The 19,815-nt window shown below is 35.2% G+C and overlaps 1 protein-coding gene across 6 annotated transcripts in view; it reads right to left on the reverse strand.

Annotated features, from left to right (window-relative positions):
- MKLN1 (muskelin 1) overlaps positions 1–19,815 on the reverse strand; it is a 329,771-nt gene that overhangs the window by 62,278 nt on the left and 247,678 nt on the right. For all 6 annotated transcript variants that reach the window (XM_081799638.1, XM_081799639.1, XM_081799636.1 and 3 more), the window contains 2 exons: positions 12,755–12,867; positions 3,275–3,487 (listed from right to left, as the gene is read on the reverse strand). In XM_081799638.1, coding sequence (XP_081655764.1) covers positions 3,275–3,487; positions 12,755–12,867 — 326 coding nt within the window. The remainder of the gene's footprint in view (positions 1–3,274; positions 3,488–12,754; positions 12,868–19,815) is intronic.

A 19,815-nucleotide genomic window follows, 5' to 3' on the forward strand; every position in this document is an offset into this window, starting at 1 on the left:
AGCCTACAATCACCTAGTGACCCAGGAAGAAGGTCAATGAACTGAGATCTCCAGTCCTTTGATTGAAGCTTCTCCAGTCACTTCCTGGCTAGCTTGTATTCTATTTTCTAGTAATTTCCTCAAAAAGTGTTTATACTTGAAGGACAATTCGGCTAGATATAAAACCCTTGGCTCACACTGTCTTGTCTTGAATACCTTCTAGATGTTGCTCTATTGTCTCTCTTGGCACTGAATGTAGCTGTAGAGAAATCTGAGACCAGACTCATTTTATTTCTCTTATAGGTGACTTGATAATTTTGCCTACTTGCCCAAAAATGCATCTTTATCTTTGAAATTCAATATGAATTCTACTATATGTTCCAGAGTTGAATGCCTAGGTCAATTTTCCCTGAATATAGCATGCCCTTTTGATATGTACAAGTAGTCTTGAATTTTATTTATAAATATTTGTTCTGCTCCACTGTTTTGGTTTTCTTCTTTAATGTCTCCAATTATGTGTATGTTGGCTCTCTTTTGACTGTATTCTCTATAATTTTCTGGCTAATCCTTTTTACATCTTTATTTCTGTTCTCTTTATCTGCTCTTCTTATTTCTATGCTATATGACCCTTACCTACTCTTCCGATTCCTTGTAGATTACCCTTCATTTCTGAAAGTGGTTATATGTTTTTCTTTAACTTCATTCCTGAATTTATCAGGTCCAGTTTCACCTATTCCTTTTATTTGGCCATCTCATCTGCATTCTTGAATTTATGCTTTGTAGTCTTCTTCACAGTTTCAAGCTGCATTACGCCATTTAATTCATGTTAGAATACTGGAATATAATTTTTCATTTGCTGTTGCATGAAGGAAAGTTTTGCTTTTCTTTTTCTTTTTACTGTTTTTCTTTAGAGTACCTCTCTAAAGATTTGGTGTTTATTGCTTTTTAGTTTTTCATATTTAAATGAGTTTAATTTCCCTGGACCCCAGATAACAGAAGGTTCCTATAAAAGGGTGATGTTCTTGCTCAAGGATCTCTTCTGTTGCTACTGAATTAAATGGCTTCTTCAAAATATGGTGCTTCTGTGAAGTCATGTCTTCTCTATGAACTTCATCTGGTTTAGGGGGCTTCTATTTCATGCCTTGAGTTCTCCCCTATTACACTGTGTGGGCTTCAAAACTAGTTCTGGGTATTTCAGTTGTTTCTGGCTAAACTTATAAGGAATTGGGAGTTGTGGGTTTCTCTGGTTTCTGGTTTTACTGAATATGTGACTTATGGGGATGTTTTTCCTTAATCTTTTTGTTTGGTTCTCATTGTCACTGAAAATCATACAAAGCAACAACATGGAAAACTTCAGAACTAAGCTGCCACTACAGTCTTAAAAAATCTAAAAGTCTTTAGTTTTTTTTTTTTTGTTAAAATTTTAAATGGCAAAGTAACTTCTAAACATGTCTTCATGCCTCTAGCTTTCTCATGTTCTTCTCAAATTTGAATGCTAAGTGTCAAGTCTTAATGTGTCATGAATGACCCTAAGTAATTTTTGGAGTAACTTTTTTTTTTTCTTTTTTAAAGATTTTATTTATTTATTTGAGAGAGAGAGCACAGGAGAGGGGTTAGGGTCAGAGGGAGAAGCAGACTCCCTGCCGAGCAGGGAGCCCAATGCAGGACTCGATCCAGGGACTCCAGGATCATGACCTGAGCCGAAGGCAGTCGCTTAACCAACTGAGCCACCCAGGCGCCCTGGAGTAACTTTATTTACATGAACTAGAATAGAAAATGGTGGCTTATAAAGATTGTGTTAATTGTTGATATCCTGGTTTCTTCACCCCCACTGTTCTTCTATTTAATCTAATCAGATGAAAATCAAGCATCATGTAACAGAACCTAGCTTCCAAGGAACATTCTATTTTATTAAAGCCAAGGTCACAGACAGGACAATAAACGGGTTATACTCAGGCTACCCATAAGCTATTCTTTTTTCAATCTGTAAAAATAAAGACATAAGCATCTTTTGTAAAAGAAATTTGTAATCAGTTGGAAGAAAATAAATGGCTTCCCTAATAGCGTTATTTGCTGATGACCAGCCTAACATTTTTTGAAGTTATTATTTCCCATATGAACAACAGTGAGGATGTCAGCAGGGAAGTGCAAAGCTTTGCAGAGCTCAGTTATGGAGAGCCAGCAGAAGTTCTAATTCAATCTGGGGGATACTTTGAAGACTAACGGTTTGATTTTCCACCCACCATTCACTTGATAGGCATAAAACCCACTCCTCTTTTCCTTACCATTCTCCTATAACAACTACTTGTTAATATAAATATGTCAGCAGGATAGTTTAAAAGCAAAGAATTTAAAAAATCTCTAAAGAAACAATAAATTAAAAAAAAAGACCAGGGTTTTAATTCCTAGATAAGATATTAGGCCTAAGCTAGATTCTGTCATTATCTTAGCACCACTTACCATTTCACAAGTACTAGATAATGCTATGTTCATCAATATAGTGTCACAGATTTTTTAAAAAGTCTTTTTCTCCCCCATACTACAAAAAAAAACTTCTGGATATGGGTTGAGCCAAGTAAAACTGCCTACAGAATTCAGTAGTTACTGTTTTGTGTACTGATCTATACTAAACTGATGTGGACTAAATATTCAAAGACTGGCAACAATGATAATAACATTGATGGGGATGATGATGAGAACTACATGTGTATTAGCATTAAAATGGCATACAAATTGCTACGTGTAGTCTTTTTGTCTATAGCACCATTATGTGATTTCTCTTGGTGCTCAGTTCAAACTTAACTTCATCTAGTGTATGTCACATTCCTATCTGCTTTTTATTGAGTTTATGATTATATAGAAAAGTAAATATATTTCACTCAAATTGGAAGAAAAGGTCTAGATTTCAAATTCTCAAACTCATTATAAAGTAATTTTAAATTTCTTCCAGGAATGTAGAATAAAAAGTTTTAAGAGTGTAAGTTGTTATTGTTGAGTTATGACCATTTATCATAAAATTAGTTTTTCCTAATATGTACTGCTCTATCTACTCTCTAAAGTTTTTATAAATTAACGCTGTTGTTCTGAGATCTTAGTATTTTATCCTGCACCAAACGAGAAAAAAAAATATTAAAGGGTAACTTTATACCTACTAAGAGTTATTTTTATTGTCTATTCTAGGTATTTGTAGGAACTCACCAATAGACAACGCAGCATAACATGTAAAATAAACTCTAAGAATAAGAGTTACTGGGCACTAATTAATTCCACCATATTATTTATCTGTGCACCAAACCTGATGATCAAACACCAATTTCGGCCCTCCATCAGCAGCAGTATCCTCACTAAGTAACATCCATGTGTTTGTGTCAATGTCGTAACGATAGAAGTCACTTTTCAGAGATTTGCTGTTCCTCACGGAGGAATCCAAATAACGCCCCAATGTGTAGATTTGCCTTCTTTGAATGTCAATGCACATTTTATGACATGATCTGGCACTAGGACCATTCTGTGGAGAGCAAAGAAAGAAAAAAGAAAAAAATTCAAAGAATAACAGAAAAATAAAATTAAATCCTTTTTTGTTGACTTTCATTAAAAGGTTTGCAATAGAAGTCCAACACAGGGTTTAAATCTTACCACAGAAATGCTTAAAATCTACCAGGAAAGAAGAGATGAACTATTGTATACCTTATGGCACTCTGTTTAGAACACTTATATGGCTTCTATTATACACCCATTGCATTTTAGTCATTTGTGCACACAGCTTGATTCTCTAGTACCTGTCAATCTAAAGACACAATTGGTCTTTAAAATATTTCTCATTAAAATTTCTCATCAGAATCTAGCACAAAACAGATACTCCAAGAATATGTAGAATTGCTATATTTTGTAACTGGAAGGAACCTTAATAAAATCTCTAGTTTAATTATCTCCTTTTAAACATGAGGAAACATAACCCTCTTCGAAGAGGAAAGGTGTTCTCCTGAAAGCTAGGAAACTAGTGACAGCACCAGAATAAAAATGCAAAATGTGACTTCTTTGTCTACCCTTTATATTACATAAAACTGACACTCCTGAGTGAATAAATAACACAAAAATAACACAATATGAAGAACACTATATTATCAACAAAAATTAATTATTTGAGATCACTTATATCACTGGACTGAATAAAAGGCAAAAAAAAAATTGTAGTGTAGTATAAACTAAACGTAGAGTTCATGGGGAAAAAAAGAACTTCAATAGGGCAGGATCTGATTAGTTAAAATGCGGGAAAAGAAAGAGAATATTTGTTAAATATCGCCTAAATTCTATCCATATTATTACAATGTATGCATGTGTATATTTCATTCAATCCACATAACAACTCCATAAGGAAATATTACCATTTCACAGAGTCTAAGTAATCTGTCCATAGTAACAAAACTAGGAAGTAAGCTAGAAAATCTACACCCCAGTGTAACTAGAACAAAAAACTATGTTCTTTCCATTATTCCAGACTGGTTTTTCCACAAGATAAGAGAAACAAAAGCAAAAACAGACTTAATCCAATGTGTGTGGTTATGACTGAGATGAAGACTTCCTACTGCAGACTGAAGGCGGAAAGTTGAAGACTGAGGCGGAAACAGAAGCCTGGTGAATGACTGACAGAGGAGACTGGATGTAATCTTGCAGGCAATAAACTATCATGGGTTTCTAGAGCAGAATATAAAAAGAGTATTCTAGCACTGTTATTTAGATTAAATGAATAAATAAAGATATTAGGCAGGAAGAATAATTTGACATTAGTGTTATCAATCCAGATGTTAAATTGATTTGTATCTGCACTTTAGTATTCATACTAATTTTAAAACTTATTTTTAAAGATTTTTGTCAAGGAAAATCTCCAGCAGATAAGATAGGAATATTATTTTTTGAAAGAATGTCATCCACAATTAATCTCAAAAACAAAGATAGGATAATATATAATAAATCTATGCCATATACCCTAGAATGTGAAATTTGAAATTTTAACAGGGGAGGTAACAGAACTTCTGGCTTCAGATTGAATTAGCATAAATGCTATTAAAATGATGAGCAAATTACACCTTAAGTAAGAAGAGAAAAGGAAATAAGGAATAGGAACCAAAAGAATAGAAAAAAGACAAAAAATAGAGATAATTAACAAAGTGGGTTTCCTGAAAGATTAATAGAATTATAAACCACTAGCAAGACTGTTATTTATTTATTTATTTATTTATTTATTTATTTATTTATTTATTTATTTTAAAGATTTTATTTATTTATTTGACAGAGAGAGATACAGCGAGAGAGGGAACACAAGCAAGGGGAGTGTGAGAGGAAGAAGCAGGCTTCCCGCCGAGCAGGGAGCCTGACGCGGGGCTCGATCCCAGGACCCTGGGATCATGACCTGAGCCAAAGGCAGACGCTTAACAACTGAGCCACCCAGGCGTCCCAAGACTGATTTTTTAAAAAGGAAGAGAAAACACAAATTGCTAAATATGATAAATGAAAGCAGGAACATCACTTATAGGCTCACTAGAAGTTAAAAAGAAAAAAAAAGGGCTATTGTGAAAAACAGGTAAAATCTGCAATGTAGATTCCTTGAAAAATTATAAACTTAACTAAAATTGACACAAGATAAGAGAAAAAAATCTGAAGTCACTCTATTGAAAAATTGAATTTATAATTTAAAATTTTCTTCCCACAAAGAAAATGCCAGTCCAAGATACCTATACTGGTAAATTTTATCAAACACTTAAGGAAGAAATAATATTCCTAACTTATTTTATGAGGACAACAGAACACTGAAGCCAATTAACAGTACTACAAAGAAGGAGGAGGAAAAATAATTTACAGGCAACCAGTAACCAGTATACCTCATGAACAGACACAAAACTGATCTTTAACAAAATATTATTAAATAAAATGCAGCAGTATATATAAAAAGGGTATTTCTTAACTAAAGGGGGTTTATCTCAGGAATGCAAAGTTAATTTTACATTTGAAAACTGATCAAGGTAATTTACCACATTAAAAGAGAGGAAAACAATATGATCTTGTTTATATAGAAAAAGCATTTGATAAAATTCAACACACATTCATGAGGAAGCTTCACAGCAAACTAGGAATAGAAAGGAGCGTCCTTAATCTAGTTAAGAATGTATGAAAATCCTAAATCTAATTTTTCGCTTAATGGTGAAATACCCAATGCTTTCTTGCTAGGATCTGAAACAAGATGTCTATTCTCACTTCTTCTTCTTCTTCTTTTTTAAAATTAATTTATTTATTTGAGAAAGAGCATGCGCATGCACAAGCACAAGTGGGGGGAGGGGCAGAGGGAGAGAGATAATCTCAAGCAGACTCCCCTCTGCGTGCGGAGCCTAACTTGGGGCTCAATCTCACAACCCTGAGATCAGGTCCTAAGCTGAAATCAAGAGTAGGAAGCTTAACTGACTGAGCCACCCAGGCATCCCTATCACTTCTTCTAATTAACACTGTACTGGAAGTCTGTCAGCACAATAAGGCATTAAAAAATAAAATAAAAGCTTATAACAGAAAAAAAGAGTGGAAAGGAAGAATAAAATTTTCTCTATTCACAGATAACATGACTATTTGTTGAAAACATCCTCAGAAATCAACAAAGAAACAATGAGAAATAGTATGTGAATTTAGAAAAGTGACATGATATAAAGGAAATATTAAAAACCCAACTTAGTTCTCTATATTAGCAATAAGCAAACAGAAGATAATTTTTTTAGGGTGGGGCAGAGGGAGAGAGAGTGTCTTTTTTTTTTTTTTTACAGATTTATTTATTTATTTATTTAACAGAGAGAGAGAGAGAGAGCACAAGCAGGGAGAGCAGCAGGCAGAGGGAGAAGGAGAAGCAGACTCCCAGCTGAGCAGGGAGCCCAAAGCGGGGCTCGAGCCAAGGACCCTGGGATCATGGGCTGAAAGGCCCAGCCATTTTATTTTTTTATTTTTAATTTTTTTAAAAGATTTTATTTATTTATTTGATAGAGAGAGACACAGCGAGAGAGGGAACACAAGCAGGGGGAGTGGGAGAGGGAGAAGCAGGCTTCCTGCTGAGCAGGGAGCCCGATGCGGGGCTCGATCCCAGGACCCTAGGATCATGACCTGAGCCAAAGGGAGACGCTTAACGACTGAGCCACCCAGGCGCCCTGAGAGAGAGAATCTTAAGCAGGCACCTTGCTTAGCATGGAGCCTGATGCAGGGCTTGATCTCACAACCCTGAGATTATGACCTGAGCTGAAATCCAAGAGTCCGACACTTAACTGAATGAGCCATCCAGGCATCCCATTTTTTTAAGTCCCACTTACAATGTATGAAAAAACAAAATATGCTACCATCAATTTAATAAAAATATCCAAGACCTTCCATCTAAAAACTCCATGAGTGCTGACAAAGAATGAAGACTGAAATAAATGGAGATTAACTACATTCATGGATTAGAAGACAATATTATTAAGACATCAATTCTCTCCAAATTGATTTATAGATTTATCACATTCCCAATCATAATCCCAACAGTTTTAGAAATTGACAGTATGATTCTAAAATTTCTAATTTTTAAAAAGAAATAATAATAATTTAATAAGAAAGAAAGAAAGAATTTTTAAAAAGAAGAAAATAGAGGTCTTACATTACCTGACCTCATGGAATGTCATACTGGTATATAAACAGACCAAAAGATAATGGAGCGGGACAGAGTATCCCAAAAGAGACATATACTTTTATGATCAGTTGGTTTTTTACAAAGGTGCCAAAGCAATTCAACAGGGAAAGAAGACAGGGAGCAACAAACTCTCACATATTTCTAGCAGGAATATAAAATGGTACAATCACTCTGGAAAAAGCTATAGTAGTTTCATCAATGGACCCTAAAGGGTGAAAGTTTGATGAGTAATAGGGCACTTTCATAATCTCAAAATGTCTTCCCACAAGTTACATATCAATTATAGAGGGGAAAAATCTAGAGGGCACTCTCCTTAACCAAGTGATCAAAGGTAACACCAGACAAAGTGATACAATGTGCCTCCTGATGGGATATTCTAAGGAGGAGGACCCAAAGTCATCCACATGGTATTTGTGCTAAAAATGCTCAACCTAAATCCAATCCTAAAGAAACAAGAAACAAATCCAACTGAGTGATAGTCTACAAAATAACTACTCTGTGTTCTTCAAAAATGTCAAGGTCAAGAAGGATAAGGAAAGGGTGAGAACTATTCCAGAATAAAGGAGACTAAAGACACATGACACTGAAATGCAATGCATGATCATGAGTCCTGGTCAGGGATGGGGGTTGGGAGTGACAGTGGGACATCTATAAAGGAGATTACTGAGGTATTACTGGATAAGTGTCTATATCTGGAAAGAGTCTGCGGATTAAATTAAAGCAGCAGTTCTGAGAGCAGTCTGGGGTCTCCAAGACACTTCAGGGAGTCCACAGAGTCAGTTGTTTATAACACCACTAAGATAAGAATTTGTCTTTCGTTCTTATTCTCTTACTGAGTGTACATGAAATTTTCCAGAGGCTACACGACTTCTGATGTAATAACAGATTGGATACAGAAGCAGATATGAATCCAGCTGCCTCTATTAAGCCAAACATTAAAGAGATTTAGAAAACTTTATATAAAACAGTGCTACTTGATGTATGGTGGTTATTTCAAGGAAATGCACCTATGTGACTCAGTTACAAGCTGACCCAGCTGCTTCTTCCATGGAATACTCTATTTATGTGAAAGAAAACTAACAATCCAAGTGCAGTTATTCAGATATAACGGTTATGACAGACATTTTCTGAAAAAATGAATACAGTTAGTATGTCATTTTGAAAAAAACTGACAAAATTTGTTGCCAAAGATAAAAGCAAATTTTAAAATTTGTTTTTAAGCAAAAATTAGAATTTTTAAAACTTCTACGTGCTACTGTGATCTTGACACCTTCCCAATACTTAGAAAACTTTTCTGATGACATTGATAGTAATATTAACAAATATGGGTTTTTTGATATTGTATAATAAAATTTCAACATTTGTAAGATATGCAGAACTCAGGAAACCAATAGTTTTCAAGTGACCAACACATGGGTAAAAAAACCATGCACGGGTAAAAGATATATTCAAAGAGCAAGACAGAACAATGGATTTGAATGTAACAATACAAAACATTAGTTGATATGGTTTCAGAGTCTATAATGCAATCACCTTTAAGAAAGAACCACTTGTCATTTTGGGATATGAGATCAAAATAGACCATGTGCAAATATCTGAAAAGGCTATTAAAATACTACTCTCCTTTCCAAAAATATAACCATGTGTTGAGGTCCAATTTTCTTCATATATTTCACAGAAAACAACATGTTGCAAGAGATTAAACACAGAAGCAGATAGGAGAATCTAGCTGTCTTCCACAAAGCTTGACACTAAAGAAATTTATAAAAATGCAAACTAAAGAAAAATACATTTGTTTCAAACCTTTATAAAAAGTTACTTGCATATCTATATGAACATTTAAAGTAATTATTCTCTTTAAGAGCTGAGCCATTCTATTATCTATCAACCTCCTAAATGTGTTATTAGATACATATTTAAGTAAATTAAAGTGAATTAAATTAATACTGCCTCTTAATTGCATATCACACTTTTGAAACACATGCCCTGGGTATCATCAAATAATACCTTGTACTCACTCACTGGTATAGAAAATAAAATGAGATATACGAAATACTAACTGTTCAATTTTGGAAGGAATGAATATTTATGCTACAGCCATATACTATTACCATTTATTTCATAGAAAAACCAACAAAAAGTTTTTAGGCATCTATGTGAAGAAAGCAATAATAAACCCATAATGAATCTGAACTCCAGTACTGAGTCACCACTGACTTCAAAATAACAGGAACAAAGTCTGAGTCTCATCAAAATAATTTCTATATTTTTCCAGTACTAGTTTAAAATAGTAATTTTTTAAAAGATTTTATTTATTCATTCATATACAAACAGAAAGAGAGAGCATGAGCAGGGGGAGAGACAGACGGAGAGGGAGAAGTAGGCTCCCTGCTGAGCCAGGAGCCTCATGTGGGGCTCGATCCCAGGACCCTGGGATCACGACCTCAGCTGAAGGCAGATGCTTAACCATCCGAGCCACCCAGGGCCCCCCAAAATAATTATTTTTTTTAAAGATTTTATTTATTTGACAGAGAGAGACACAGCCAGAGAGGGAACACAAGCAGAGGGAGTGGGAGAGGGAGAAGCAGGCTTCCCGCGGAGCAGGGAGCCCGATGCGGGGCTCGATCCCAGGACCCTAAGATCATGACCTGAGCTGAAGGCAGACGCTTAATGACTGAGCCATCCAGGCGCCCCTAAAATAATTATTAATTGCATTCCAAATATTACTTATATATAACATGTAAATAATATCAAAATAATAACCACGTCCAGTTTCATAAGTAGAACATTAATATGACCTTTGAGTTCCCCTGTAAACTACCCTCCTCTCTTGCCAAAATAGCTACTCTCCTGATTTTGTATTTATCTTCCCATGCTTTTCTCCAGCATTAATTTTTCATTTAATTTATCTCACCCATTTGCTCACTAAAGAATAAACATATGATTCATGCTCAGAGTCTAAGTAGGGAAACAAAAATGTAAACTACTCATTTTAGTTACCTATTGAAGGAATATAAGTGGTTAAAAGTGGGCACACCAAAGGAAGCTTCTATGTGGAGAAGTCAAGAAAAGTTTCCCCGAGAAAGTCTGAACTGAGTTTTAAGAATAAGCAGGTGTTTACTAAGAGCCAGGTGCATGGGAGGAGGAGCCCTCTATTAATTTCAAACAGAAAAGAACATTATTGCCAAGGGACCATCAGGTAAGAGAGTTGAATTCCAGCAACTAAAGGTGTGGCTGGCACATAAAGTCAGGAGATGAGGCAAGAAAGGTAAATGGGGACCAAATATGATGAGAAATTTGAAATTTATAATCTAAGCCAAAGGAACTAAGGTTGATAAAGTGCCTTATCATTATGATTATTGTTGTTGTTATTCACACTTTCCTGTATCTATGCCCTTTGATAGTGCCCCTCACCATATAGTGACTCTAGCTTTGGCCATATGACTTCTTTTGGCCTATGGGACAATAACAAATTTAGTGGCGTGCTCATGTCTACCTTTTCTCCTTGCAGCCCTGCCCCTGACATGCCCCAAGCCCCAGCTAGCCAACAGGAAGGTGAGCAACTATGTAGAACAGAGCCAAGTAGCCCCCACTTGAAGCTATGCTAGACTAGCTGACAGCCAGCTGACTCCAGGACACATGAATGAGTCCAGCCAACACCAAAAGAATGACGCAGCCTATCTGTAGACTCGTCAACAAAATAAACACCTACTGCTATATGCCACTGAGGTTTGGTGGGCGCTTGGAATAGACGGAATGTAAGACATAAGTGAAACAGGGACTGAAGCTAACCATAGGGGTTAAGCAAGTGTCACATGGCCAAATATGCTTTTTAATGAATGGAAAATAGACAACAGATTAACAGTGGAGGCAAAAGTTTAAGAAAGAAACCATAGTGTTGCAATTAGTGCCAAAAGGAGTAGAGCAGAAAAGACATCTGAAATGCAGTATTGGGTGCTAGAAATGTTGGAACTTACGCACTAATTAGACACATTCAATGAAGAAGGAGGATTTCAGGATGAATCCTAGACTTACTGCAAGAATAATTACAGATGCAATCAACTTAGATTTATAATAGTTTAAAAGAAATAAGTTAGGAATTTTTTTAGATCTCTATTTTTGTTGAAGATACAAATAATCACTTCAGAAAATGGTACTTTAACACTGAAAGACAAAGGCCATTTTTTACATATTTTCACAGAGATAACAAATAGAAATCAGAATTTAAGATATCTTTGAAAAGATAAAAACTACCCAAATTAATCACTGGAACACGCTAAGCAGAATCCAATTTCCTAGAATTAAAGACAGAGCACTGATCTTCTGAAATGGCCATTCTAGATTAAAAGCAGTGCGTTTTGAATTAGGTCTTTTCCCCCACTTTTCATTTTCAGGTCCCATTGTTTTGTTAAAGTTTATTTTTCACCTCGTAATCTGAAACAGCTTAGATGGAGGGCACAATAAAAAATTCTATAAAGATCTGGAAAAAATAAATCAGTTAACATTTGCTTTATACTAGTGTATAATTATGCACTTACGTAATTCAAAGCCATAAATCCAAGCCATCTTATTCACTAAGGAAATGCTTTATGTATATATGTATCAATAGACACACACGTGAATACAATTTTAGTCAAAAATAAAATATATATCATTTGTGACAACTGATACATAGTCAAATAGTGAGGGACCAAAATAGTGAAAAGGTAAGGACAATAAAAGCACATTTTTCCAGAGGAAATCAAAATAAGATGAATGCTCGGAACAAGAGTAGAGGTGACAGAAACATGAGAAAAAAGATTATTACACACTTACATTTCCAGACTAAAGTAGTTAAAAACTACTATTATATTTGATACCCATTTCTATTTAGCTCTATGAAATAGATTTGTTCATGTAACAGTAGTTGAAGAACCAGGTATAGAAGCTAGAATGCAAGAATACTTAAACCAAACTTGTTTACTACAAAGACTTCCGCTACTACTGTGGGTATAGAAAAGAATACAAATCATCCAGAAAAAGAAGGGTACACCCACACCCCTATTGTAATACAGATGGATGAAAAGTCTGAGAACTTGCCTCTTTCTCAGTGTCTCTAGAGATACATGTCCACTGGTTCTCCTTCACACTGTACGCCCAGAAGTCAGCAAGATCTTGTGTTCCATCCCAGCCACCAAACAAATAAACGGTCTCTATGAAAATTAGAAAAATATGTATAAAAAAACCCTTAAGGATAAAATTTGAATATAGGCACCCAGACGTAGCCATAGTTTTTAAGATCACTTAAAAAGGCACTTCTAAATAAACTTAAAAATGAAATTTGTCAATGGGTAACATTTCAAAATATATACTAGGCTAGTATCTCCTAAACGTGGGTATATGGAAAGGCTGCTGCAGGACCACCTATTTTGAAAGATTGGTAAAAAATACAAATAACTAAGAGACATGCCCCTAGATTCTTTCATAGGTCTTCAGTGGTTAAGAAGAGTCTGTATTTTTTTCAAGTATGCAGAGTGAATCTCATGTACTGCCAGTTCAGGAGTTTCTGTGCTAGGCCACAAAAAGTTTACATTTAGCAGCTTCTTAGCAATGCAGCATCAGATTGTTAAAAAAAAAAAAAAGAAAAGAAAAGAAACAAATCGCAAAGGAACATATGGTCTAAAATAGAACATAAAGACATCTAGCTATTTCTGAAAAAAAACTTCACATTAAAACTGTTTTCCCTCTAGTGCAATATCAAAAACAATGGTTAAAACTAGCTCTGAGTTAAAGCTAGACACCTCAAGAATAAGGTGATGTACAGCCTTGGCATTCCCATGGAAACTAGGGAAATCTTTTCCAAATATACTATGGTAGGCTTAACTCCTTAGAAGTCAACCTTTAAGTCATTCCAGGTATCTTGAAAATTCGGTTTCTTCTAACTCTGAAATGTCTATTATATCCATGGGCTGTTTCACTGCAACAAAACTGATTTCTTGCCCCGTGAATAGTGACAATCTTTATATATAACACTGTTATCATCCACTTCCTTCTTTATAATAGTGCCTCTCCTTTCTTCAAATATTTCCCCCCTTTTAAATGTCTTATATCTACTGCTTACACAAGCCCCCCAATTATTTAAAAAGTTACATTTTCTTTTCTTTCCTTTTTTTTTTTTAAGATTTTATTTATTTATTTGAGACAGAGAACGAGACAGAGCACAAGTTGGGGGGGGGGAGCAGAGGGAGAGGGAGAAGCAGACTTCCCGCTGAGCAGGGGGCCCGCTGTAGGACTTGATCCCAGGACCCTGGCCAGGATCATGACCTGAGCCAAAGGCAGACACTTAACTGACTGAGCCATCCAGGTACCCCTCTTTCTTTCTTTCTTTCTTTTTTTTTTAAGTAAGCTCTATACCCAACATGGGACTTGAAGTCATGACTGCAACATCAAGAGTCACATGCTCTACTGACTGAATCAGCCAGGTGCCTCTTTTTTTTTTTAAAAAGTTAAGACATACAGGAACATTGTAAAGCTATCTACTCCCTAATTGACATGACCTAGGCCTATTTATGTGGAGACTGTCATCTAAGTTAGGTCCCACCATGAACAGTTACAATTCAAAGTGCATTTAGAAATACTGTAACATCATTAAGAAAATTCTTGACATTCATAGAGTTGGACTGTCTTCTAAGAGATTTTTATCATATTTTCATATAATTTCAAATGCTAAGTGAATTTTCTAAGTAAAATGTCCCATTCTATGCCCCAGAAGCTACAGAAATCAAAACAATGCTTCTGGGTAAGAACATACCATTGCAACAGGATTGAGTTCTAGTGCTAACTGGGCAATCAAATCAAATATGGGCCACATAACCTCCCTGGGTCTTAGTTTTTTCACTTACAAAACTCTCAGTGTTGTGGTGTAGTTCTTCAGATGTAAGTTACCTGAAAACATTCTGAAGGCTATGAAGCACAAACAGCATTTCTACCTTTAAAACATGCACAAAAATAAAAAATACTCTGTAGTTACTAAGTGCCACAGATGCAATAAAAACAGCATTACTGTATCCAATTCCATGACTAACTCAGTACCTAGAACTTCCTAGCTCTGTACAAATGTGAAATAATGGCAATTATTTGAAACTTAAAAAACTATCATATCTCAGAACTATAAAACAATCCATTATCATTAGTTAAGTAACATTCTGTTTCCCAAATGGCATGCAGCAATACCAGATACTTCAAGTTTTACAGGAAAAAAAAAAGGATTTTCATCTGCTTAAAAATTATTTGCCAAGGCCTCACTGTAAAGGCAATTAACCCTGTTAAATTCTGAAGCCAGGAGAGGGAGGGGGGTGTATAACTAAAATAGCAATAGCAATTGACCTTTTGTTTTATAGTGTTTCTGGGTACCCTCTGGATAAGGTTACCCTGGTTCATTAACTTTAATAACCCTTCCTCTTGGGCTCTGGGTTCTCAATGTTCTTTCTGAAAAGCAGGTCTCTTTGTACGCATAAATTCTCACAGCAAAGAAAACCCACATTTCCACAACAGCCTCATTGATAGCTGAGCAAAATAAAATCTGGCAGAGAGCAAGCATCCCAATGGAATTAATCCAAGATGTCATTCTTGTCTGTGAATGCTTTGTAGTCCTAGCTGAAGTTTAATAGTAAAATTGAATGAATCAGATGGAAACAGGACCTTTTGACATACCTGAATAAAATGCATGACAAAATTTAATTATATCATCTAATCATTTAAGTTAGATCATCCAGAGATGAAATATTATCTAGAAACAAACATGAGCAAAAGTATTATTTAATGCGTAAAGGGTATCAAAAACTTTTAAAGATTACAGAAATAATTGGAGAGAACTATAGTAAGAAGTAAGGAAACAGAAAAAAGAAAACATTATTTGCAACAGGGTCCAGTCTCATGCTTACCCTTATGTAACAATTCATGTAACAATTCACGTACATCCCTGGGCAGTACAGTCTTCCTCAAGCAGCAGCCCATTCTCTATATTTTTTTCTTAAAGGCACATAGGCTATTGTGGCTATCCATTTCTCCCGGCACTCAGAGGAATGTACAGTCAATGTTTTCCCAGGGCTAGTCTGAATTGATAAGGTATTTTACAGAAAAGAAAGAAGACAGTCCCTATCCTCAAGGAGCTTACAATCTAATCAAGAATATAACACAAGTACATAAATCACCATATGCAGGGCAGACTAAATGCCATAAGAAAGGTAGAAAGTACCATCGATTTAAAAAGAGGGAAGAGAGTATACCTGAGGGGACTCAAGAAAGGTATTTGACCTATGCATCAGAACGTGGCTCTGGGGGCACCTGGATGGTTCAGTCAGTTAAGCATCAGACTCCTGATTTCGGCTCAGGTCATGACCTCAGGGTCGTGAGATGGAGCCCCGTATAGGGCTCCGTGCTCAGCGGGGAGTCTGCTTGAGATTCTCTCCCTCTCCCTCTCGCCTACTGACATGCATGCTCTTTTTCTCTCTAAATAAATAAATCTTAAAAAAAAAAAGAAGGTGCCTCTGTTGGCAGAATGGGAGACAGAGAGTAGAACGTTTCAAGCACAGTAAAAAGTATAACAAAGGCACAGAGACAGAAAAACACATGAGAAATGTTTTATTTTTAAAATTTTTTTAAAAAGATTTTATTTATTTGAGAGAGAGTGAGCGTCAGGGAGAGAGAGAACAGGAGCAGAGGGGCAGAGGGAGGGGAGAAGCAGTCTTCTCGCTGAGCAGGGAGCCTTACGTGGGGCTCCATCCCAGGACCCTGGAATCATGACCTGAGCTAAAGGCAGACACTTAACCGACTGAGCCATCCAGGCGCCCCACATGAGAAATGTTTTAAAACACATGGACTCTAAAGTCAGGTGGATCTCGATAGAACGGTAGTTCTACCACCACAGCTGGGTTTCTTAACCACTGGTTTCCTCAAGTCCAAAATGGCACACCACAGCACCTAGCTCATAAAGCTACTATGAGTATTAAATTACATAATGCATGCAAAGTGGTTAAAAATGTGTGATGAGTAAATGCACTGTTCAGTTTAAAAGAACACAAAAAGTACCAGGTGGAGATGATGTTAAAAAGACAGGTAGTGGCCAGATCGTGGAAGGGGTTAAATGACAATATAAAGGCTTTGAACTCAACTCCACAGACCATGGAGGAGCTTCAGAAGATCCCAAGCAGAGATGTAACAAGGACAGCTCTGAACTTGCAGCATTATAGGACTTGACTGAGAAGGAGAAGCCAGAAAAAGAGAGGGATTGGAAATAAAGTGACCAATATAGCCTATGTTCAAAATATCAAACCAATTTCATTCTGAGACTGAATGAATCAATCATCAGTCAGTGAGTCAATCTGTCATTTCTGAGGCCACAAAAACAAATTCAACCATATTCTTTAGCACAAGTCTTTTTGGTACCAGTACTAAATAAACCCTCCAGTGACTTACTACCAGCAATACTAATATACACATCTTAAATATACTAAAAATAAGGTAGAAATATTAATACATCAGTGTCTTTTCACCATTCAGCACAAAGAAGCAGGCTTTTTATTTTATGAGCCCAAATGCAAGATCTATCCTTCTATTCATTCTTACGGGTAAATCAGACTGTGCTGACTGAATAATCCTCCACAAGATGGCACACTATTTTCATAATTAAATCCATGTTTCCACTTTGAAACAGTACAGAATACAAACCCTATACACTCACATAGCATGGGCCCAACATTAAACAAAATTTATGTGTCAAAAAGAAGAGGTAGGAGAAGAGTTAACAGAATAGTGAAGGAAGTTAACTTAATTCTTAGTTTAATATATAGATACCTTGAGAAAAACAAATGAAATGGAAAAAAAGTTTTAAGAAACATAAATTTAAGATAAAAATGAAACCCTGTCAGAACATTTAATTCAAGAGTTTCATCAATAGAATTTTGAAGAGAGGAGTGAATTAGAAGGAGAAATCTATTTCACATGTTCTTTAACCTTACCTTCTTTAGCCATTCCCCTGAACTCCTATGACCCAGCAGATTATCAACTGGATTCATCTGCCTCCCTTTTTAAATAGTACTATATTCTTACATAAAGCTATGATTACAAATCTAGAGACTGATCCTTTGGTTGAATTCAATATATATTTCCTGTATATATATTTCAATATACTTTGTATTCTTACCAGAATTCCTTTCTGGTAACTATATGAAAGAAAAAAGATTCATGTCATTGAAAGCTAAAGAAATCAGCCAAGTGAATAAGTTTGTAAATAACAACTAAAACCCACATTCACCTATTCCTTCAAAAATTTCTTTAAGGAATCTAAGGAAAACCTATATATGGCACTGTGGAAAAAAAAGAAAGGAAGAAAGAGGCAAGCAAGCAAGCACTTTCATATAATTAGTACAGAACAAAGGTTCAGATTTCCATAGAAGGGCTCTACCAAGTGACAAGCATTTCATTTCTTTTGTAGTTACCAAATTCTGGGATTTTTGCCTGAGTCTTACTACCTATCCTGAGAGATGAAAAAAGGCTGGCACTATAGGTTCTCAAATTCAACAAGAGTTACCCAACAAAGAACTGTCTGGTACAATGAACATTTAAATTTTCATCTGAACAAACTTCCACACTGAAACAGAATAGATACACCTTTTCTCTCTATTTGCCTTATTTTACCCAGAGTTGAAGAACCGAACTGGAGTTGCCAGGTACAGGGATAATAGTCAATAAAACTGACATACACATTCACTAGGACAAAATACTGTATTTCTTCTCTACCATGGTATAAATGATAGAATTCACTTAGGATGACAGAAAGCTCTGAAATTAAATAGTAAAATGTATGCTATCAGGTACTTTTCTACATTGTTACTCTACCCTTAGAGCTATAGCAAAATGTTTTTTAAAAAACAGTGAAAAAAAATTTAGGAACCATTATATTTTTAAGAAAACAAGATACATGAAACACTGGGAAGCAATAATTGCTTGAAATACAAGCCACTTTAAAGATGAAATGAACTCTATGAAGTTTTACACTAGTGAAGGTCTTCTTTTTAAGAGTCCTTTTGACGATCTGATTCTCTTCCTAGAAAAATGTACATACGAACAAAATTTTGTATATAACTTCACCAGATTAAGAGCCCTTGCTCCAGAAATCCTTAAAATGAATACTTAAAATAATGACTGGATCTCTTTACTACGTTCCACTACTCTGGCATCAACTTTATTAAGATAAAACTTCTAGGTTCTTCAAACTCCACTCGGGAACTAACTCTACCTAATCCTTATCAGCAAAATTCTTAATTTTTTTTTTTCTCTAAAAATCTTAGAAGTATATTTATGGTTTCCCTTCCTCTCTAAAATATCAGTCAGGACAACACAGATAAAAGATGAAGCAAATATACTGAAATAACATTGGTTAGTTAAAATGTGGGATTATGGGTGAGTTATTTTTTTCCCTCAAGACTGCTTTTCAAGTTGTTTTAAATTATTTTTCAAAAGTTTTAAAATTGTTTTAAAATATTTCCACTGTGTGATTCTGTCAAAAACTCAAACCAAAGATTAAAAAGGTCTCTAGACTTACATAAAATTCTCTCATTAAAACCAATCAATATATACTGTATATAATGTTGCACATAAAAAGACATTATATAAATAATATATACATTATATATAAAATACATTATTTCATTTAACTCTCCCAATAACTTATTATTCCCATTTTTATCATCATTATAACTCATTCATGATCAAATAAAAAGTCAGTGGTAAAGTCAGGATTCAAACCCAGGTATGTCTAACACACTGCCTTCTCACAAACTGAACCCTCAACCATTGTATTTGGTTGCTATGGCAGTAAGACCAGACTAGAAAAAGTTCTTTCAAAGATTAACAATAAATATAATCTCCTTGAAGATGATTAAGATCAGTCTCATGGTATCAGTTATAAGAGGGCTCTGGTACAGACATGATAAAATGAAGTATATGAAAATACCTTGGTAACTGATACTATTAATAGTTTTATAATAGAAATAGAAGGATTTCTAAAGAGCAAATCCAAAGATATCCCAAATTCTGCTCTGTACCTAAATTAAATTCAGAAAGCATCAAACGTTGCTTGAAGGAATGCAAAGCTCTAT

The sequence above is a fragment of the Leptonychotes weddellii genome, chromosome 12 (genome assembly GCF_054177405.1).
Source record: "Leptonychotes weddellii isolate Sample4059 chromosome 12, ASM5417740v2, whole genome shotgun sequence".
Lineage (NCBI taxonomy): Eukaryota > Metazoa > Chordata > Mammalia > Carnivora > Phocidae > Leptonychotes > Leptonychotes weddellii.